At 30.1% G+C, this 25,198-nt stretch overlaps 2 protein-coding genes across 3 annotated transcripts in view; one reads left to right on the forward strand and one right to left on the reverse strand.

The window, feature by feature from the left end:
• LOC136990313 (RNA-binding protein NOB1) overlaps positions 1-22,466 on the reverse strand; it is a 40,443-nt gene extending 17,977 nt beyond the window's left edge. Inside the window, exons 1-2 of the mRNA XM_067288706.1 lie at positions 22,299-22,466; positions 5,296-5,428 (exon numbers count right to left, since the gene is read on the reverse strand). Of these exons, the coding sequence (XP_067144807.1) occupies positions 5,296-5,428; positions 22,299-22,358 (193 nt within the window). The 5' untranslated portion in view covers positions 22,359-22,466. The remainder of the gene's footprint in view (positions 1-5,295; positions 5,429-22,298) is intronic.
• A 14-nt stretch (positions 22,467-22,480) lies between these two features.
• The window catches only part of Su(dx) (Suppressor of deltex), a 69,179-nt gene continuing 66,461 nt past the window's right edge, over positions 22,481-25,198 (forward strand). For both annotated transcript variants that reach the window (XM_067288692.1, XM_067288693.1), the window contains exon 1: positions 22,481-22,613. The gene's annotated coding sequence lies outside the window, so the exon portion shown is untranslated. The remainder of the gene's footprint in view (positions 22,614-25,198) is intronic.

Below are 25,198 nucleotides of genomic sequence, written 5' to 3' on the forward strand. Positions count from 1 at the left end.
GAAGCTGATATTTCCAATGGCATCCATGATGTTATATTTTTTCCAAAACTGCACCAAACAAACATAGATTTAAAGAAAGTACACCTTTTTCAGATTGGTTCGTGTTTGTAAAAAATCGTATTATATACAAATCAACGAAATGCTGCAATAATTTGAATCTGGGTGAATTTTGAGCTTTTTTAACGCTTCGAGCAGATCGCATTATGTCAAATTAGCGTTAAATGAGGCAGCGTTAAGTGGGGTCTTACTGTAGCTAAAATAATCCTATGATGAAAATGACAAACTGAAAACATTTTGAAAATGTAACCTTTTTCTCAGTATAGCTTGTAATATATAATTTTGTTATTTATTATTCAGATTTTACTAAATCAACATTTTAAATATTATAACAAATTATGATCATAATTCATTCAAAATAATTTTTGAAGAGTTTTAAAATAATTTGGAGTTATATGTCGGACACATTCAGAACTAGAACAACTCCAAAGGAAAATGCAAACAACATTAATAAAATACAAAAACATCACCCAAGGTCATTCATAGAAAAGTTGAATCTTTTTCATAAAAAGGACAATGAGGCCTCAGATATTTTGAGACCTCATCCTCAACGTTGACTGCACTACAAGAAATACAGACACTGAATGTTTTTGTACAGAAAGCAAAAAGAAACATCACAATAGACAATTTCTGTGATGGTTTGCATCAGTCCTGCTAAGCTGACCCCTAGCTATCATTGATGCTTATTTACTTGTCCAACTGGGTAAGTATTTTAATTTTAAAATTATTAAGCTTTATATAGTATTCTAATTAAATTACATTTGAGATTGTGCTTGCAGATTGTTAAAATGTCATCATATTGGTTTTACCTTGAAATACTAAGTATTATTATTAAGAAGTGGTGATAAGAAAATTTCTAGTGATCCATCCTTACAGATCTTCTCTGTCAATGGATAATTCCATGCTAATCTAGTGATAGAAGTCGTCTGATTTAAAATTTTTTTATATTTTTATTTGTAAAATCTAGTATATATATTCGTTTATTATCATTAAAATTTTATTTTTTAATTAATGACAAATATGTTGATTACCTAGTAATGATTTTTTAATGTTTAAAATATGGCGCACAACTTTTTTTAACCAAATTTCAGATTCTAATAAAAATTTTCTAACTACATAATAACACTATAAAATAAAATTATGTTAAAATACTTCATGCCTGTTTTACATACTTATATTGAAATTGTAGATTTCTGATAAGTAATTATTATATAAAAATATTACAATTAGTAATAGAAGTAATTTTTCTTAATTAGGGTCAGCTACAGAAAATGAAAGGAAAAAAAGTGCCTTTCAGAACTACTAAACACATGTCACACAGTAGGAATTCTTAAACACTTACATATAATTACAAAAAATAATACTAATATAAATAACCTACTGGAGTAATCACACAAGGTTAAAAAGTACATAATATTAGCAAGCTACATCTGTGTTATTTATTTATAGCATTTATGTCCTTGCAATGAAAATCGATCTTTACATTTAAAGAAATTTAATAGATATAACACCTTATCAGAGAAATATTTAAGTTCAAAAACATTTTTGGCACATTTAATGAAACATCTTCAGATTACATGTTAAAGAAAATCATAAAAAAAAATAATAAAAAAATCAAACTATTTGAATCTTTACACAATTCTTTTATCATTTATTAGTGACAATTTTCTCTTCATTTTATTTTTCTAGCTGTTATATAACAGAGGAGAAAATGTGGTAATTGGTCAAAAGAACAAAACATGACCTACACAATTTTTATATTTTTGGACTCAGGAGACCTTGAAACATTGAGAAATGCAAAAACGTTTGGGAGCTTCTTCTGTGCATATGGATGCTAATGTGTATGAGAGGGCATGATTTTTTTATCCACTTTAGTAAGCAATAACTCCTGTGCCTTTTGTCAAAAACTTATGAAATTTTTCAGGGAGATTTGTATTAGGGAAAAATGTTTCTTGAAATTTTCAGGAAAATTGCACAATTGCACCATTAGTTTCTGAGGTATTAAGGGGATGGGGCCATATCTCAAAAAGTTTCAAAGTTATGTTCTTTACTCATACACATTTTTAATTTACCAAATAAAAACTCATTTCTATCCTCAAAATTAAGCCTTTTGACTTTTTATTATAATTAGTAACACAAAAGTTATTTTTTTAATAAAATCTCATAACAGGTGGAGCCCTACATAATTTTTTAGACTTTGCTAATATGTTTCTTAAACAAATATTTTTTGCTGGGAAAGATACAAGTTGGACAACTTGTTGCTGGAATTTTTAAAAATGAATTTAACAAATTAACTAATGATGCTGTGTACTTATCATTTGTAATGCAATATTTTGAACTTTTCTAAAACTATACCACACTATTCATACCTGAAACCACATATTATAACATTAAAACATCAAAAACATAATACTGAGAAAAAAAACCACCATCAGTGGGGGTGGAAAAAAACCACAAAAAAATCACTAGTTGGTCCTGGATTTGCATATGATATGACCAATGGGCTGGCCATATGGAGTTCTCTTGATTTTCTTCACATATTTAATACTTAACTGTTTCTCATAGAAAGTCCTTTTGTGAAGCACCCTTATTGATACAGCGTCTTCGTGTTATATTACCTTATCCCATCAACCATTTGAAAAATACTAGTATGATAATGAGACCAATTTCTTTTTAAACTGTTGAAATTGCATCTTCAAATTTTATGTTAAGCAATGTTGCAATATGTAATTTTTGGCAAGCAAGCATTATGGAATAGTTGTAACAAAATCATACAATTACCACCATGAACAATGCAATATTAACATCACAATGCTAGTTACTTTCCTGGCTGTTATATTGTTATATATAACAGAGGAAAAGTATGGCAATCAAAAAATATCTCCAAGATTTTTACATTTTTAAACTCAGGACACCTTGAAATGCTGAGAAATGAAAAAAAAATTGGGTTTTTTTCTTCTGTATGTATGGATATTAGTGTGTTTATTTGTGTGTGTGTGTGTGTGTGTGTGGAGAGGCATGATTTGCTTCACCTCCTTTCAAGCTTAACTCCTGTGCTTTTTGTCAAAAATTTCTGAAATTTTGCAGGGAGATTTGTTTATTACAGGGATTGATGCCATTAAATTTTGGTGATTAAAGGTTGAGAGAGTGAGGAGATAAAGGGAGTCTTTTGTATCCACTAGTATCAGACTTACTGGTGATTTTACTTTTTATTAGCATTTACAATTTTTTTTTATAAAACCCATCCCTAGCTTCAGAATTAAGCTTTTTGGCATTTTATAATAGTTGAAAATGTAAGAAGTTTTCAAATAAAATAAGATAACAGATGGTGCTACCAAATGTTGCTAGGAAAGTTAAGAAACTCATTGCTGGACTATTTTTTAAAATTCTTGTTCAATAATATTGATTCAAAACATAGCAGCTTGTTTTTTTTCTCTTATTAATAAATTTATGTTTTTCTCTCATATAATCAGGGGTCACTCTGTAAATTTTAAAAAATTGGCCACTTCAAATTATTTATTGCCACCAATTTTACTTATTAATGCAAGTGCTGGTAGCCTTATCAGCTTGGAGTCTGGAAAGCAAGAGTAACATGTTAACCTGTCACTTAGAAATAGGAATAATTTTTTAATGAATAATTCCAAATAATACATTTGATCACAATGCTTAAACAGTATTTCACAAGTTCTGCCATGTCAACATTTTTATGCATTAATTCTACTGGAAAAAGATCAAAGTGAAAAAAAGGTCACCCCAAATTTTCTTTTAGTCAATAAAAAATCCCCAATCTGGAAACACTGAGTGGCATTGTATGAAAACTACCTTTGGTTCACAACATCACTTCCTGCTTTCCTGTCTGAATTTGCCATGTGACATTAGCGAGGTTGAGGCCGAAGTTTTAAATGCAAAAGCGTGTATGTTGGACGTTCAGCGCTGCTTTCCGTAAGCCTAGAAGTTTGACAATAGTGTTTGGAATGTCGAGCACGATTCCACTGACTTTTCAAACATCATTGTTAAACTTCTAGGCTTATAGGAAAGTGACGCTGAACATCCAACATACATGTTTTCGCATTTAAAACTTTGGCCTCAACTTCGCTATTGCTAGGTATGTGGTGCATGGGGCTCCCATCTCACAGGAGCTCGACATTCTGTCGTTTGTCATGAAGTGTACTATCACCAGCATTATATTTTTATCATCATGTTTAATAAAACTATTGCCAAGTAGCAATTTTGGCACTATGCAGCAGGACCCCTGTATAATGTAAATATTTTGCTAAAAAATATAAAGTAAAATGTTTCTTAATAACTTAAATTTTTTCTCTATTTTCAAATTTATAATTACATAATCACATAATCAAGAATTTATTGTATTATTTCATATAACTGAAAAACTATTTCAACAAATATCCTTTCTTTTTGAATCAATTTTATCTCTCTAAATATCTAGTGCATAGCAATTTTTAAAAATTTCAAGGTCAATGATATCAAAATCAGACATCACCCTTTAGATGTTATATAAAATTTGGCACAATATACAGTAAACTATTTGATTTTGGTTATCAGAATAAAGCAGTTTAATATATATTTATAGATAATACAAAAAAAAACTAATTGAAATAAATAGTTAAACAACTACAAATACTATGAATATAATTCAATACATTAAAATGATATATACCGTATTTTACAGACTATAAGACGCTATGGACTATAAGACACACCTTAATTTTTAAACAATTTTTTAAAAAAATACCCATAAGACGCTACGGACTATAAGACGCACCTGAATTTTGGAGGCAATTTTTCGAAGAAAAAGTGCGTCTTATAGTCCGTAAAATACAGTATATAGGAAATACAAATAAAAAAGTATGCGTTTTTGTTCTATAAGCGCAATATAGCCTAATAACAATCACTTGGCACTATTCACTTCTTTATTTCAATTTCGTTGAATAGTGACAAGTGATCATTATGCACTTATAGAACAAATATAAAAAATACGACATGATTTCAAAACATGGCAGAAAAAAGTATACAGTATAGTATGCTAATAATTAGCTGCCAAGTTTTTTTAATTGCAGATAATATGTGTTTCTTACATCAGTAAAATTGAATTGTAAATTGTAATTAACAAATCCTGTAATATAATTTTTAGATAGAAAAAACATAAGAAATATTACTGAAATTTAATTTAAAAATTTATATTTCAAAGTCATATAATAAAATTTATAATTCATTTACCAAGTTTAATAATATCTGAAGATGGTTTTCTAAATTTAAATTGATACGGTAAACATTGTAAGCGTTGCTTTGTTGCTTTATCCTTAATTTCATGGACCAGTTCTTCAACTGTATAAATATTTTTGCCTATTTCCTGAAAAAAAAGCAAAAAGAAAACAAAATTATAAGTATGTCTTTTAAAATAGAATATGTTATGAAATTGAAAGTTATATAACAACAACAAGAATTGTGCAATATTTAAAAAAAATTTAGTTATCAAATAATAAACATCTTATTAAGTAAACTCATTAACTTGGCACCTACAAGACCAGAATGATGCCAGATAAGGATTATATTTACTGGTAAATTGGTTAATCAGTAATCAGTTAAAAATGCATTGGCAAATATATCAGTGATTTGTTATATTTTACTGGTAAATTTAGTAAAAATAGGTAGACATGAAATATTTTTTTGAAGCAAAATAACAATTTGTATATACTTTCATGTATATTTATATTTTTATATATTAACATTAGAAAGAATGAAGGCTCATTTCAGTTTTTAAACAATATTTATATACTCTCATTGCCAAAAAAATTAGTGCACCAAAATGGAGTTGTCGAAATCCAATGAAATTATACATGTATGAGTGTGATGGTGGTATAAGTAAGTGATTACAAAATAAAAGCAAAAGGATCATTTATTGCAGGAAAAACTGCAAATGAAAAAAGGTTCTAGCATCCTGTTGGACCATCTCTAGTGTGAATACACAATGTGATATGGGCAGGCATGCAGGTTCTGTATGATGTCCTGTGGCATCTCAGTCCACAGTTGCTGTAAGCAGTCCTCTAGTTTAGTCAAACTTCTAGAGTGTCCAACTTGGTGTCCCAGGTGATCCCATACATGTTCAATCAATGACAAATCAGGGCAGGACAAGCCAGGGAAGTGTGGCAATATAGCAGAGGTAGCCCTGTAACATTCTTGCTGTATGTGGTTGGGGATTGTCCTATTGGAAAATGGCTCTTGGCAGGCTATGAGAGGATTTTTGGGTGCCATACCAACTCAGTTTTTGAAAGGGGCAGAGTGTAAAAAGACAGTTTTAGTTTTAGTGCAGTAGTCCACTCATTGTCAAATTGTTTAGCACCCAAATCGCAAACCTGTCCCAAAACAGTGATTAGCACCCAAACTATATATTTTGCACCCAGCTCCCCCCCTTTTACATTTTCAAAGAATATGTTGACAATTATCCCTTTTTTTGGTTGTTTTTATTCATTCAAGGGGAAAAACAAATTCGTTAAACCAAACCACGTATGCTGAGGAAAAAAAATACGATAATTAGCTTACGCTCTTCTTTTGTTGAGAGAAAAGGAGGTAAAGTGGAATTTTCTGGATTAAACAACTAAGCCTTAGGGTTGTTCTAAGAATCTGAACAGATTCACTGAAAATCTGCAACACATGTTTTCTTTTCTAAGAAAAGACCAATCTAGAAAATTCTGTATTGAGGTCATCTTACCCTGACTTGTGAGTGCAACAGTTCCATTTTCCCTTGTTCGGTGTCGGGTGACATTAGATAATGACAAAATTGTCTGCATCTAAACTGAACATTTTAGCAAATAAGTTTAAAAATGAAGGCGTATGCACAGAAGTAAAAGTTCTTTGCTGTTCCATTTGCGATTATGTGATGTTGGTTGATGTGAAACATCAAGAAACGAAAATCAGGCGACACATGAGTTCGGAAAAGCATAGAGAAGGCAAACAAAAAAGGAGGAATTTCCAGCAGATATTTATAGGCGGCCTCATTTCAAAGAGGAGAAGAATCTTAGAAGGCTAATAATACGTTTTATGCAGATTTAACGACTGCTCTTCTGCAGGCAAATAACCCTTATATAAGATAAACAATTCAGCCTTTAAGTCATTTCTCCAGAAATATACAGAAAAGCTTGTGCACTCAGAAAAAACTGTGAAACCAGTTTATGATCAAACAATATCTAAAATCCTGGATGTTGTCGGAGACAATCCTGTAATGTTTATACTGGAAGAAACAACAGATTCCACTAAACGGTACATGCTGAACATTCTTGTTGCATCACTGACCGGATTCTATGTACAACCAATGTTGTTCAAAATGTACCAACTTAAAAATACGAACTCAACTACAGCGTCCCATGCTTTCAATGATGTTTGCGTCATGTTGTGGCCAAATGGTGTCCAGTATGAAAAGGTTTGGCTTTGTCATTACAGATCAAGCATCTTACATGTTGTCAGCATTCTCAAATTTGAAGTGCATCTACAACTTAAAAGGTGACTTGTCTTGCCCATGCCCTATACCAAGTATGTGAACATATTCATGTAGAATATAGCAAGGCCAATGACTTCATTTCGAAAATGAAAATGATTCTTCTCAAGTGCCCTAGTGTAAATATAGTAGTCCCTTTTAGTTTTTGTCTTAATAATACAGCATTTAAAAGCACCCAAACGAGCACCCAAAACAGGGGGAAAAAAGTACCCAAATGAGCTCCAATCCATTTTAAAAATGCACCTAAAAATCCAGACCTTAATGATGACACCCCAGACCAGGGCTGTCTAACCTTTTTTCTTAATGGGGAAAATTAGAAATTTAGGTATATTCAGTAGGCCACAAGGGTAATTAATATAAATATATCTTTTTTAAAAAGTTCAAAATATGAATATCGAATTTTAATAACAAATGTATATAATTACAAAAAATATTATATTGTTGACAGTAAAAAAATAAATTATGAACACAAAATAAAAAATTCGATTCTATTTTTGACATTACTTTTTTTTTAATAATATTGTTAATATCTGCTTTTGTGGTACTTTTTTAAAATTCTTTCTGCCCTATAGACACTAAGAAGGTCTCTTACAGCAAGTCCATTATGGGTTTGGCCAGGCCCACAATGGGGCTGCCAGGTGGTGAGGGACGGGGCTCGACATATCCGGATAGACCGGGGATTTTTTTGATTGTCCAGATTCGATCCCGGGTCTCCCAGAGCGGTAGGCTGCCACCTTGACTGCTCAGCCATCCAGCTGCAAATTTTGTGGTACTAGTATTAATTGTAAGAATGTTAGTTAAATGGGAATCACCTAACCTGCTTTGAAAATCAATAAGTTCTAGCTGGTATCAGCTGCTGCTTTTACATAAATAAAAATCACTAAACAATTTTTATTCAGTTTTTATTTTCCGAAGTCAGAAAATCTTGTTGTTAGATCCTTTAACAAAACTACATATAATTTACTATATTTTTCACAGGAAATTCTTCTTTTCTTTTTAATAAACTCTGAAAATGCACAATTTCACACAGCAATTTTATCATGACAAATAAGGCAAATAATATTATTACATGTTTAGATTACAAAATATTTTTCTGGTCAAAAGATAATGAATTTTCTCTTTTCTTCTGTTATTTTTCTTTTCTTAGAATTAGATGCCATGATCAAATGCTCGAGTCATTAAAAATATAAATTTAAAGTTAATGAAATAATTATGAATATAATTGAAAGTTGAGAATATTTAAATTATTACGTTAGCAAAAGAAATATATAGATAGACCTATGTCTGTATTATATACCTATAATTAGTAAAAATGCCAAAGTGGAAAGGGCTAATTTATTCTTTATAGAAATAAAGAATAAATTAGCCCTTTCCACTTTGGCATTAGGCCTAGCCTCAAGTCACTAAAAATGGATGACACTCTTTTGAAAAGAGGGATTATGTGTCTTTTTCATCTGCATGATAAAAGGTACCCATTCTTTATCACTAACATCATCACTTCATTGTGAAAATCTTTGAAATTGAAGCAATCAAAATGACAGACCACACCAGCAACATTTTTGATTGGACAATTACAAATATGTTACCAATTGTCAATACGACATCAAAGTGTATCCAGTGAAATGAGAATAATTTTATGACATACTTTACCAAAATAAATGAAAATGTATCTAAAAAATTGAGGGTGCAGTGGGCCGCGTAAAAATATAAAGTGGGCTGTAGTGGGGCCCGCAAGTTGGACATCCCTGCCCCAGACCATCATACCAGATGTGGGGGTGGTGTGCTGCTCCAAAGCATAGGCAGGATTGAGGCATTCACCACAGAGCCTTCAGACACAAACACAGTCATCATCAGTGTCCAAACTGAATCTGGATTCATTGCTGTAGACAATCCAATTCCATTCCATTGGGATTCATTCTTATTGGGACCTACACTACACAAACAGATGCAATGGTGGGTAGCTGTCAAACGCAGCACAAATAATGGTCACTGCAATACCAAATGTTCCTCATCCAGGTGCCTTGAAATGATATGAACAGACACAGGGATCTGTAATGATGACACCAAATGACGAACAAAGGCATAGTAGGTTGTGTGTGCGCTTGTTGGAGAACCAGGTAGTCCTCTCAGTTAGTGGTCTGCTGATGGCATCATGAGCCTGGGTGCCATGTGTGCAAGCTCTCTCTTGTCTACTGGTCCCAACACCTCCTCACAATGTTGTCAGAATAACCGAGATGACCATCTAGCTTCTCTCAATCCAATGATCCTTCCCCTCTCAAACTCAGTGAGTTGTTCATATGGTTTTCAATTGCAATGTAAAGGCATCTCTAGCAACACGGCATTTCTCTGCAACAGGTAAACTACAGACAGTATGCCTTTATGCACTTTTTTATAGGTCAAGGAGGCTGCACTTTAACACACTCTGCTGGCATTATGCAACGAGCCATCACACTATAACTCTAATTATTTCCATACCTTCTTGAGACATATCTGCATGCCAAGTTTTGCATCAATATGACAACTGACAATGATACATTGCATGACTGCAGTGTGTTAAGACTGACTGAAAAACCTGCAGAAAATATTAACAAACACTTATTGAACAGACTAAATATTCACAACAATTTATGTGTATATATTGTAATATATTTTCCAGACATATGTATGTATGAGTCATAAAAGCTATATATGTTCTGTATTAAAAACTTGTTTTTAGGGATACTGTTCTTGTATTGGCTATGAGAAAAAAAATACAGACAAATTCAGTAAACTTGTGTGACAGAATAGAAGTGCCTCCTCAATTCAGGTCTGACACTCACTACCTGTGACTTTTCAAGTCACAAGAACTTCAACCACATGAGTAACTGTGTGTGTAGGACTACAGAGTAAGGGATGAAGGAGGAAAAATAAGAGAGGCAGGGTGCCCTGGAAGTGAGACACTCAACTACGGAATCAATAATAATAATAACTAGATTTATTTACTGGATTATATAGAATTATAACTACATATAACAAGATAATAAAAATACATCTGGCTTCGATCTTTCCTGACTGATCTATTTTCGCCTAATTGCAAGAGAAAGAATTCTAACATAACTTTATGAGTCAAATAAATATCTTAGATACACTGTAGGTATGTCAGATGCAATATCACATAATGTCCTTGACTTGTTGACACAACAGCTCTTAACACAATACTGTCTGTGTTGGCCATGGCTTAGGAGACTGGACTGGTCTAGGACTAGCATTGCCAAACTAGATGAGGTCGGTGCAACTAGACATTTGAAGTGGGAGTGGATGAGTCTCCAAAACAGTAGAACTAGATCATTTTTTTACTAAATGATCATCCATACAAGCACTGATGCACTTAGTTCATTTACTGAACTTGTCTTATGTCAGTCACATTACTGAAATAAAACATGTTAATTCTAATGAAGCCATGTTCATTCTGAACATTACTATTGAATTACACAGTATAGGAGTTCAAAGTCCTGGATTCTTGAGACAGCTTGTTAAAATCTGTAAACATTAGATGATGCTTTCAAGCCCAAGCTTGAAAAGTGTTTGAAAGAATTTGTTTGATAATTGCAACATAAACATGTATTAGCCTTAGGAAAACACCTTATACAAACAAGGTGCTGTAACAAAATGAATCATTTTTCTTGATTATGACACTCAAATTCCATAATTAACCTCCTGACATGTGTCAATGTGCATGACTGCATCCCACCTTAACCTCAACTTCCATCCAGGATCTTCAGTGAACCATTTGTGGAACATTAGTATGCCAAATTATTTGACAATTCTGGATTATTGGCCAATTTTTACAAGATGGCAGATTACCGGGTCCAAATTAACAAACTTCTATTGCACTACTGTAATCTACAAAAGTTTAATGGTATTCGGTATATGTTGTATAATGATCTATCCAGGGATTACTTTAAAATAAAGATCTCATTATGTGCATAATAATAATAATAATAATGGCAGCCACCAAGTCATATATAAATTAAAGATAAATATCTATAATCTCTGTTATGAAATTCATTAAATTTCAGAATAATTTTTAAAACTAGATTAAAAATAAGTATATTTATTACAGGATTTGGTACTCAAATTATTTTTATTTAATTTCTTAAATATTAAATTACTTCTTATTTACATATTGTATTACATTTACACAAACATTACAATTTATTTATTATACAGTATTTATTAAAAAACAAACAATATTTGAAGATTAATCAAATGAATAAACATTAATTAAATTACTAAAGATCAGATGACTGAACAAGAGTCATAATTTAATTAATTATAATTTCAGTAGTTGGAAATCATTCTAAAAACAAGTCAAAAACAAATTGGATTAGCTTTTATGATTAAATGATTCAGCAAAATACAAATTACTTGAAATGTAACCTTATGAACACTACTTATGATTATACTTATTTGATATATTTGATATACTATATGATTATACTTTATTTATGATTATATTCTGATATTTTCATTTTTTGGACACTTAATCTCTGGTTATCTAAAACACCACTATCTGACTTGGGTCATTTAGATCTGTTTTTACCTATAAATAAATACAATTACCTATTTCATACTAGCAGTCAATCTGATACAAACATAAATGTTTTCAAATACTTTTAGTAATCATCTCCAAATTTCAACTAAACAAGAAATTCAATTCTACAAATTTAAACTGATATATGCATGATACAATCAAAAAATATGCTAATATGTACCTATCAAGAGTTAAAATACATTGAATAAAAATAACGTTAACACATGAAAAGATAGCTAATGAAAGGCAATCAAAATGATATAACTTCAATAAAAGTATCAGTTCATTCAAGTATTTTTTTCAAATAAAACTTAATGTACTATATCTTGAATTAACCTGATAACCTTGGTTTGGTCCCATGGAACTTCAACATCTTGTGCCACTGGTGATATAGAGCTATAGAATGCACAACTACTTTTCATAAATTTGTCATGTTGCAAAAAAATTCATATTATATTATATTACATATTAAAATATGAAAGAGAAATATTAAACAATGTAATGAAGATTAATACATTAATAATTTAACATAAAATAATTAATATTTATTCAATTGTAACATATTAATTATTCTCAAATATTATCTCATGGGTTTATAGCTTCTTATTAGTATGTATTAAATTCTTATTTCAGGTAGCCAATCATTTAAATTTACCACAAAGGAACATTTTCATCTTAAAGGGCAAAAATGTTCCTTTTTGGTAAATTTAAATGGCTAACTGAAATAAGGGTTTAATACAGATATTGAATAATTGCATCAATTGCCAAAAATTTTGTTGAATGTTCTCTGGCTCAAATAACTGCTTTTAATCAACGAGGTAATGATCAACAAGTTTGGCACATTCACCTGAGGAGATTTCAGTCCACTCTCTTTGTATTAAAGCAATTAATCCATTTGCATTGCTTTGGTTTTTCCTTCTCTAATTGTGTCTTCTTCATTTTCCAAATGTTGTTTACTGGAGATAAATCAGGTGAATTTGGAGTCTATTCTAGAAAAGGAATTTTCCTCTTCTTTAGCACTTTAGACATGCTTAGCCTTACGTTCAGGTGCATTATTTTGATTTGTCTTTTATAGATATTTACAGATAAACTTGACTTTTAATTAAATTTTAATACATTTATATTGTTTTTACAGTAAAATGTTAAGACAAGTTCCAATAGACAAAGTAAAGTTTTGTCCACATGCAATTCAAAGTCAAATGGGAATCTAATAAAAGTTTCCATCTACTACCATATAAAAAAACATGATTGCTATGAGAAGTTTACAAATGTAACTGACAACAGATGGAACATATTCATTTATTAAGAATTGGTAAAAAGTTACAAAATACATGGATCTGTTCAAAATATTTTATCCTTAGGGCATAACAAGACAAGAGTATTCACATTCAAGATTTTTATTTTGCATAATTTTGTCCATTTGAGATAATTCTATACAGTATTAACCCTTAAGAAAATATTATATGCAAATATTTACTGTGTGAAACGAGCAATTTTCTCACACTTCTATGTATACTCAGTGCCTGTCCACATCTATACCAGAAGAATGTGTACCACAAACAAGCAGTTGTAAGTAGATATATCATTTGTTTGGGGTACATCTGTAATGCGATGTTAATTATTCTTTGCAGTTTTTGACAATAAATCTTTATTATTAATAAAGTTCATTAGTAGACTGATTGAAATACAACAGAATTAAAATCTAAGATTACTGTTATTTAGAAAAAAATCTTAAATTAACAATGTTGGAAATTAGAAGAAAATCTTTATTTTTGTTACTTAGGGACCTACAAACTATTTTTTGCTATATTTGAAATAAACGATTATCTTTCAACTTCAGAAAGTTTATTTATTGCAGCAAATGAAATAATACACTTTTTAAATTTTATTTTAATTAAAAAAACTTATCAAAATTTGGGGTACAAAACTTTCCCATGGATGAAGTTGTGTAGACCAGATTTCCCCATTGTAGCTGAGGTTACCTTCCTGCTGACAATAATGGTTCCCATTCTATAAAATTTCTTGATAAACAGCTATAATCATCATATATTATATTAGAGAATAAAACATAATTAATTTAAATATGCCAAATGAACTTCCAGATTATTTATCAGGCTGAAACAAGACTAATTTAAAAATTAGAAATAAAATAATTAATTTTACATTTAATATAATCGTAAGATAATATAATTTTTTATGAAACATAACACTACTTATAGTTTCTGTTAAACTACAAATACCCTGTAAATTCCTACACGTGTTTGATTATCCAAGCAATTTAATTAGGCTAACTAAACTTTCCAGTTACTTCAGTAATTGATGCTCTACTGTATTAATATGCCAAGTTATTTTTAATCATTACTAAAAATGATGTCTTTGTATTAAAAACATTCTAAAGACAAATATAATATTAAATATAAAATGTTCAATCAATATGTTTGTCATCAAATCAATATGCAAATTAGAAAAATTAAAAATTCAGCAATTAATTAACACTGTTAAAAGCACAAATGTTCTCAGTAGTCATTTTCAAATGTATGGATAAATAACAAAAAGTTCTTTTTTTATATTAAAAATCTGAAAATGACTATGCCTTTTCAATACAATACAGAATTTTTAAGACATTTAAATGTCTTACACATCTTTTATAGCCTATAAATATTAATCATATCAATAAAATTTTCATTTTTTGCTGGAAAATTCCTTTATTTAAAATTGAATTTAAAATATTCATGTTTAAAGAGTTTTGTTTTATCACATTACAGTACTATATTTAATAATGTTCTAGGAAGTTATTTGTTATAAAAAAAAATTTTTAAAATACAAGATCAAAATCGTATTCCAATAAACAAAACTTATATTATAATCTAAATGTTTTCAGAAATTTTCACTCACAAAAGTAGTTTTGATCTTTTAAGAAAATGTGAATTTTAAAGTTTACTTTAAAAAATATATTGAATCATATTATATATATATTTATCAATTAAAACATTTACAATTAACCGAATTTCATATAGGCTCTAAAAGATTCTTGACAAATTTCCACTTCTTAAAAATATACAACTTGTACCATATTCAAATGTAAAACCAAAATATCTGCTTATTTGTTTATTAATAAAGCCAAAACACCATTCATTAATCTAGAAACCTAGATTAATGAATGGTGTTTAATAAATAAGCAAATATTGTGGCTTTACATTTTACTTCTTAATTTTGAAAAAAAAAAAAAATATCAGTATTTCATATATATATATCTATAAACTTAATAAGTGCAACATTGAAATATTATATATCTATAAAATCCTTCAAATTCTTACGAAAAAAACCTCAGAATTTTGATAAGTTAAACAATACAAATACAGTAGAGCATCGATTATCTGACCCGCGATCAACCGTCACATCAGTTAACTGACCGCATTCTAGTCGGCAAATTCAAGTGTCTGCTAGTGATGTGGCGCTACAATATTTGGCTATGTCTTGGCTACTTTAATATTATTTTTGTTAAATGTTTGCATGTTTTTGCTGGCAACATTGGCTTGACCATGAAAGGGAGACCAGTATTTAAACCAGGCTTAATTTTCAATTTTTTTCTTTATTTTTGTATTTATTTTGTGCAAAATAAAGAAATAATTTTTAACGATACAATAGCGACGATTATTTTAAAAAAATTTTGTTAGGCTTAACATTGATGAAAATTCAATGTGAAGTAGGTTAATAGCAATATACTAACATACTAATTACATGGGATATACTAATATACTATACTAATAATGTATTTTTTCATACTTTTTGGTTATCCGTTTTTTCAGTTATCTGACCAACCCCAGTCCCCAATTGAGTCGGACAATCGATGCTCTACTGTAAAATAAAGATAGTTTGCAAATATCTTGCTCTTTTCAAATATTTTTTTGCAACTTTAAAAAAATTTTAGTTATCAACCTGAAGAAGGCCTTGGTGGAGGCCAAAAATGTTAGTTGGTTCTCTGTTGTATACAACACTGTAAAAGGTTTTGGTCTGACTTTGTGTTAACAAAATTTATTTAAAGAACAGAAGTTTTCCAACTATAGATTAAAAATAGTGTTTATATTGATTATAATATTACTATAATTTAGATCAGTACTTTTTCTTATTAAGATATATTTCCATAGATACTAATGTAAGAGGAGAAAAATACAATAATAATGTTATTACTTCATAGATATTTCACCTATAAATAAGATCTTTCTAAATTATCATGTCCAACAATTTTTTTTTTATATGAAACATCATACTAATGGCTTTAGACTTTGCCAACAAAAATTTCAAAATAAATAAATAATATCAAAAATAAATAAGAGAATTCTTATTATTTATTTTCAATATAGTATAGTGACAAATTCTGATGTTTTCATTTACACAGTCATGTCTACTTAAGAGAGCACACACATTGTGCTCCCTCATCCAAAGTAACAATATCACCCAGAGGAGGTTGTGATATTTGATTCTTTACTTTCTCATGTCTTTAGGAGTTCTATGTAAATTTATCTCCTGTATAACATGCTATGTATGTTCTGAAAAAGTGTTGTGTTATGCAAATCCATGCTATATGAAACAAAGGACTAGTACAAAACATAAGATTAGGTTCAAAAGTTAGTAAAAGGATACTATTTCTTTTTCATAATTAAGAGAAAAATGTTTCTTAAAGCAATCAATAATTAACTAACAGTCACAGTCAAAAGTACTGCACATTAACATTAATTTTTTCTTCACTGCTAAACATTAAATGAGAACCTTCTTTTTTTTTTTTTTTTGGCAAAATACCATCATCTTCTGAGCTTTCCTGTTGACCTTCATATGAAGTATCTGCAATATATTGAATTTTTATCTATTTTTTAGGCAAATGCAAGCAAAATAAAATCTGATATTTTCATTTGCTTGAGTTTGCCTAAGAGATCTTTAAAAATTTAATCTTTTTATGCAATAACTATTAATTTAATTTATAAAAACAAAACATGGTGACAGTTGTTTGGGTTTATTTAGAGCACTATACTATCACCAACAGTGACACCTGGTTTATAAGAAAGCTAGGCCTAGTATAGGAAGCAAGGACAAATAAATTATTTTTTTCTTTGTCCTTTGTACAGGGATATCTCCAAATCAAAACAGTGTTAGAACAAAACTGTGTTGTACAAGGGATACCTGCTGTAACTTACAACAGTCAGAAACAGTAAAATTCATTATCGTGTAATTTTACCTTAACTTACATATTGGCTTCCATTCTTATATCATCATTTTTATTTTTATATGGAATAATTAGTTAATACAGTTTATTTACCAGTCATGTTATTTCTTCCCAGAAATATAGAAGATAGCCTACTAAAAAGATGTGAACATCCTTGTTCCAAATTTCTGAATGTTCTCTCTAATGGTACATAAAAATAAATACAGTGCTACTTTAAGGTAAAATTGTGTGACTTCTAAAATCTAATTGCTAATCACTTATTGCATATGTTATTCATTACGATTCTGTAAGAAATCTTTTGATTGTCCGTTAATTTGAAAATTGGCCAATGGAAAGTTTAACCAAATCTCAAGAAATATAGTGTAGAGAGCCTGTTGCAATGTGTCCCAGGTGATGACTTACCATAAGATTAAGGATAGATCCTTATAATTCTTTCCTAGAATAGTGCTCCTTTATGTAGACTGTTCTATTATCTGATGCTCTGTTAATGTTAATGGTGGTCCCACTATTAACAGAGGGAGAACATTGGGAGAAAATACAAAAAAGGGGGGTGTACTCTCTTAAGCAAACTGCTCCTTCTTAAGTGGACTCAACTGCCTTACAATATTCAAAATATGTAGATTTCATATAACTTGACATAATTTTTAAAATATTAATTACCCTTTTTTACAGCTGTGAATTATATTCTGTTATTGTGTTGGTGGTTGTCAATTTCATTACGGAAATTTATTGAAATACGATTAGGAGCTGTCCATAAATTACGTAAGGTATTTTGGGGTGGGTGGAGGTCAAGGATTTCTTACGATTTCTTACTCAGGGATAGGGGAGTAATAGATCTTGTCTTATGTAATATTTTTATTTTTTAATCTCGTTGAGTGGTGGAATTTTTAATTTGGCGGTTTCTATTACAAACGCTCGTTGTACTAACGTCATCTCATGTGACGTGATAGAATAATAATGCTAGCAGACTTATGCTCTACACATTTTTTATCATGGAAGAAAGGCCGTGTGGTGGTTTCTCTCTTTTATTATTAGAATAAGTGAACCAGTCCTGTGGGTGTATAACACTAGGAATACATAAACCAAAATACAAGATACAAAGTAAACATAAAATTAGTATTCGGCTTTTAGTGAAAACTAAAATGTAAAACTAGAAATTAGAAATTATAGTCTTTTCTTAAATCGTAACGATGGTGGACTGCACGCCGATCTATTTCATAAGCAAGAAACGAGAAAATTCACATCCAGGCGTTAAGTGTTAACGAATATCACTATAATCACTAGCGCTTTCGACGAAGCTATTTTCGTCTTCCTCAGGTGGATAAAAACGGATAAAATCCTCTTTCGAATCAGAAAATTTTCGAAATGCAAAAACCGCTTTAGAACTTTGGAACACACTCACCGATGGAACAGAGAGAGTCTTTTCTTCCTTATATTTTGAACATAATTGTAAAAAGTATCAAACAGTAGCTTCTGAACAAGCATGTCGAGTGGACATGGCCACCTGAAACCAAGCATAAAAATTTCTAATTTCAGAATAAGTCTAGCTTGATTGTAAATTGGACAATGATAGATCATATGGTTGATAGTGTCTAGGTTTTCTGTAGAGCAAAAGCAAGAGGCACTTTCTGCCCGGTTATAGGCTACATCGCCAGGTAGCTTCTAAAATTACCATATGACGAGAACCTGCATTCAACACTAGGAAAATAAAGTCTTGTTATTCTACCAGTTTTACTGCTCAACCATTGTTGATTTCACTTTTGCATAGAGTTGTCATGAATATAATTTTTAAGGCTGCGTGTAGTCCAAGTCAGTGTCCTTTTCAGCTGACTTAGCCTCAAAGTCAGCTTTTTTATTTCCTAGTATGCCAGTATGGCCAGGAACAAATATAAAAGTTATCTTATTTACAAGATTTTTAATATGGTGCTGGATATATGTGATTTTATTGCTATTGCAATTCAGATTTAACAGAGCTTTTAGGTCAGACTGAGAATCACTGTAAATGTTGATAGACAGAGTTTTGTTTGGTAGTGAAGTGGCTCACTGAACAGCTTGGTAGACAGCATCTTCTGCAACTTGATTGATGGAGGAATGTGGGGGGTAGCTATATCTTCTAACACAGTGTTTCTCAAACTGTTTGGTCCGCGACTCCCTTTTGCACTTAAAAATTTCAAACGACCCCCGACGAATGATTATGTGTAGGAAAACATCCCGGAGGGAGGGGGGTTAAGTACCCTTTCATGGTCGCTACAGTGCTGCCAGCTGAAAATGCATACCAACTAAAATAATATTGGAGTAGCCCAAGACAGCCAAATATTGCAGCACCACAGCCAGTGGTGATATTCAGCGGTTTTGCACAGGTTCAGCCGAACCCGTTGTTAAAATTTTCAGTTTTCCGAATCTTGTTAAACACATGGAACATTTCTCAGTGGTTTTGTTATTTTAAAAAATATATTAAAATATACATATACTCTGTAATACTATTAAACTAGAGCCTTATACTCCGTTCGCACCGAGCATTTCAATCTAGATTGTGAGCAAGGTCGGGGACTATGTCTTGGTGCGATCTCTCTCGACCATTTCAATCTCGACCGAAACAAGGTTTAATTGCGATCGATTCAAGAGAGTTCTTGAAACTAGATACAGTCATACGAGAGATCCCAGAATTCCATGCACGCGAGAAAATACAAGATGGCTGCGGAACACGTGTCGGGCTATGGACAGAAATAAAAAGGATATTGTATTTCGAGAGATGATGACATCTGTCTATTATCGCCATTCAGGGTAAAAAATTTCTCTGCCTAAAAAAAGGTTGACAGTACTAATATACTATTGTTACCTGGTCTTCGCCCAGGGCTTGTTACGTTCCAAATCCAAATATGCCACTGATTATTAGATATATCGCAAGAAAAGGTATTGTATTTATTTCTAGCCAAAACTTCCATTTCGTTTGTCGGTGATTGTCAGGGAAAAATTTTCTGCTAGCGAACCCTTTGTTAAATATTTTGAGTATCACCACTGGCCACAGCACTAGCGAAAATTTAAATTTGCCGACTGAAAAGCTTTTGGTTGATTGGTTTTCGGATAATCGATGCTCTACTGTATTTCTAACTCAACTTGCCTACAGACGCAACGCTGCTAGCAAACACTGTTCCAAATGACAATGTTGTTCTATCATAGTTTAGGCAGAGAGTGGAACTCTGCGGATTCCCCAATAGCACACAAATTTATGAATATTAGGCTCGTATTAAAATATTTATATTGTTTTTATTATTTATATGTGCAATTTATTTAAGTAAAAATTATTTTACATATTTTTTATTTCTATTATTTCTAAACATGAATCCATAGTAAATTTATAAAATATTTGAAAAAAAATTGATCTGGCATCAATTTTTTAGCAACCTCCCAAATATTTTTTGTGACCCCCACTTTGGGAATCCCTGTTCTAACATATTTTGGGCAAAATATGTCAGTTTGGAGGAAGATATAAATACTTGAGCCAACATGAAGGGAGTTTTTGGACCCATCTGTGTAGATATTAATGTCTGCATGATTATCCATGGAGGAAGCAGATGATCACCAAATGTATCCTGAGGATAACCTTGTTCACAGGGTGATGATCAGAGATAGTAGGGTAATTGCAATGTGGTAGCATATGAACAGCCGTAGATAAGAGTAGAGACCGTTGTTGAGCCTTGATGTTTGTAGTTCTGATATAGTAGTTTAGAACCTTTTCTACAATACATAGTGGCAAAGAAAGGAGCTCCACTAGTATCAGAGGGGCATTAGTAGAAACAGTTCTGCAGCACTTTGAAATTCTGATGGCAAACTGTCTTTGAAAAGAGAGTAATTTATTTGCTACTGAATTTTTACTAGTTACGTGATCCCAGCTAGAGGCTGCATAAAGTAGCATTGGTTGTATTGCCCCATTATATAGAGTTTTACAAGCTTTATGATTTAGTCCCCAGGTGCACCTAGCATATTTCAGCAGCATGTAGTTTATTTTCTTGGCCTTAGCCAAGATGTAATCAATACGGTAACGGAATGTAGTTTCTCTCTATTCTAGTTTCTCTTGTTTTATTTTGTATGACATTTCTGTTTACACGTGCACTAGCTAGTCAATCTCTCAAATTTTTTTCCGTCCTTTTTGAAAATTAAAATTAATATAAAAATTAATATTATGAAGTTGATTAATGATGATGATGATAAAAAGATTGTTAATAATTAAAAAATAAAGTTCTTAGAATAAATTGTTCATTCGAATTCATTAAATTTTTATATTTGTTCACATAGTCTTTTATAAATAATAGTACATATTAATTAACTAATTAATAATTATATATTTTGGATCTAAGGTTTTTAGAGTTTCATAAAAAAATTTTGTTAAAATCTTTCTATAAAATCATGCCTAAATATTACGTAAGATAGGAAAGGAGAGGGGAATCAAAGAAAATATTACGGTCTTACACAGGGGTGGGTGAGGGTCTAGAATGGCCGAAATCGCACTTACGTAATTTATGGACTGCCTCTTACAATAATTTATTATGATAATTATAAAGATAATCCAAAGTAAAATATAAGAAATTCATAAATTATTTTTAAAAAGGTTAAAGATAAAACAACATGAACAATTGAATCACGACTTGTGATCAATAACTTAGGCTTACTATGTAGGACTAATGTATTTTTTATTGAAAAACCTAAATTATTATTATTATAACTGAGAATTTGATAGAAAGATGTTCGCTACACCACCTACATTTTTATGTCTATTAAACCTAAAAATATCAGAGAAAAAGGGCTGAACGGTTCAGTAAAGCACAAAATATTTTAACCTAAAAAATTATGAAAATTTATCGTTTTCTCTTTTAAAAACAATGGAAATAAAACATAACTTATCACATTTTACACAAAAAAAATAAAAAACTTACATGCACAGGCGCATTTCTAATTAAAGCTCCCGAATCTACAACTAGATATTCGACTTTCATTTTTCCACGTGGTATCGATATCCTCGCAAACCTATTACCGCCACCGCCATATTAATCACGTGAAAACAAAAACCACGTGATCTCGGGGGTGTCACGTGATCAACGATGTCGTCGATTTGAGGATTGGAACGGGAAGTTGAAACGGGTCAAGAGAGAATATTAACGAGTGTTTTTTTCATATTAAAAAAGAAGTCTAATCTCAATGTCTTTTATACTTAAGATATAAGATAGATACAGCATAATAATGCGATAATGGTAAGTAAGCAATTCATGTCGAATAATACGTTAAGCCTAAACTTAGGCTTAGTTTCAATATTAATCGAATGTTAAAAAAAAAGAAAATAAAAAGTTTAACTGATATTTAGAATAAGTAGAGTAAAGCTTATCTGTTATATTATTAAGTATTTAATGAAATTATAAGTATGGTTAATTGTGTCATGGAAGATTTTAGGATGTAAGTGAATTTCATAAGAATTATCGCAATTGCTGTATTTTAAATCTAAAGATAACTACTTTATGTAGATACTGTAATTAAAATAATTTAGTTTTAACATGCTTTATAACCATTGAATTTTATTTAACATTACCTAAACACTTTAAATATTTAAAAAGTTGAGATTTAAATTTATATATAATTAACTTTTAATATCTATTACAGATTATTTATCAAAATTTAATCACAATTATTTATGTAGAGAACTTTGGAATGATTGGTAATAAAAAACAGTACAAGTTAATTTTTCATCATTTTCAATAGGAAAAATATTGTATAAACTGTATTATATACTATTACATCATAAAACATCTGCGTAGAATAAAATCTATATGAAACAATCCTATCTGATAGCAGTGAATATTGTTTATTTAGCCTATATTATTATGAAATATTTATGATAGTCTCTCCAGGAAAGTTTAAATACGTACTGTACATCTGCGTAAGCGTTCGTACTGTAAATTATCATTTTATTTTTAACTATTAACATAAATTTTAACGGATATAGTTTAACATGAATATAAATCTTATTAAATAAAATTCATTACGTCTGTTAAGATATGATTTTGTCATATTATTGATAAAATTGTCGTGGCAGGAAACATTCAATTTGTTATATTGTATGTGTTGTGTAACTTGTATAATTTAGTGTATATTCATTTTTACTGATTTTACAATCTTATTGCCTATCTGTTTATGAAATCGTACTAAAAACAAGAATGACAAATATGAGAAATGGTATTAATAAATATCATTTTGATCATTTAAATTATTTGTTCGTATGTATTAACCTGGACGTTAACATGGAGTGATTTGAAATAAATACAAAATAAAATCATATTTGGAAACCTAAACGTGCTTGCTTATATGGTGTGTGGTGTATGTACTGTACAATCAAAAAACAAATCATTATGTATGGTAAGGAAATACAATCACAGTATTTTGTTGTTGTTAAAGTTCTGAAAACATCTAGAATTATAATTTTTGACAATAATTGATATAAATAAGTGTATTATTTTCAAAAGATTATTTTTAGCAATTATAAGTGTTGTTTTTAATTTTATATATTCATTATCTGTGTCGGAAATTAGAATGATTCATTGTTATTTTAATATCATTGGAAAAATATTTCATGTAAGTATACTAGTTTATATATTTCATTTTTTCAATGCAATTTTTATTTATATCTTATAATTATCTTTAACAATTGGATTAATTAAGAAATCAAACAACAACAGTTTTTTCTAAATTACACTAAATTCACATAAATAGAAATTTGTCACTGATGTAAACAGAATTATCATTCACATCCAGTAGTTACTTAATAAATTAGTCTAAATTATTTAATTATTAATTAGATGATCAGAAAAAACTTTCAGGGAGTAGAATTTGAACATATAATTCCTACAATCAAAACACATTATCAGTTATACTATTTAATGTTTGACTGAGCATTCTGCTGTGTCCATCCAGTCTGATAAAACTTAGTCTAAATAATTTTAATACAAGTTATAAATTCTTATGTTTGGTGTATAACTTTGTATGGAACATTTAGTTAAGCATATTTTCAATTCTAATATCTATCTTGTGAGTTGAAGATTTAAAATATAATCTGATTAGCTACTTTTTCAGATATGTCTAAATTATAGGTAAATTAATTAAATTTATTCAATTATTTAAATAACATGTAAATGGTGATTCTATATAAATAAAATCACCATCATAAGTTATTTCAATAATTATATTTAATCAACAAAATTTCCTTTTAATTATTAGATATCTTTTTTTGCCTGAATACTTTCCTGGTGAGACTGTTCAGTGTCCATGAATATTCTCACCAGGAATATTTATTGTTTAATTTAGAATTTTTGAAATATATCATTTCAATGAAACAATTCTATATTGAAATATAAAAAAAAAAAAATTAAAATGAAAAGTTATATATTGGATTGAGGAATAATTCATGAGCATTTTATTCAAATTTATTTTAAACAAAAAACTACAATATTTAATCAGTAATATACTCGCCATCGTTGTTTATGACTTCCTCTTGTTCAATAAGTTTTTCAACATCTTGGCGATAGAAATCTCCCAGTCTTGACTCAAAGAATTCATCCAATTAAGTCTTCAATTCCATGTCTTTATTGAATGATAACACCATGCAAAATTGAAAGCAATTGAAAGAGATGAAAATCTGACAGTGCCAATTGTGGAGAGTATGGAGGATGAGGCAGCACTTTCCATTTGAGTTCTTGAATTGTGACATTGGTCATATTGGCTATGTGAGGATGAATGATGTTCTGTTGCAGAAGAATGTCGTTTCGCTTATTTAGTCTTTTTTGCTGAA

This window comes from Centruroides vittatus, unplaced genomic scaffold (genome assembly GCF_030686945.1).
Source record: "Centruroides vittatus isolate TY-2023 unplaced genomic scaffold, ASM3068694v2 scaffold_899, whole genome shotgun sequence".
NCBI classification, from domain to species: domain Eukaryota; kingdom Metazoa; phylum Arthropoda; class Arachnida; order Scorpiones; family Buthidae; genus Centruroides; species Centruroides vittatus.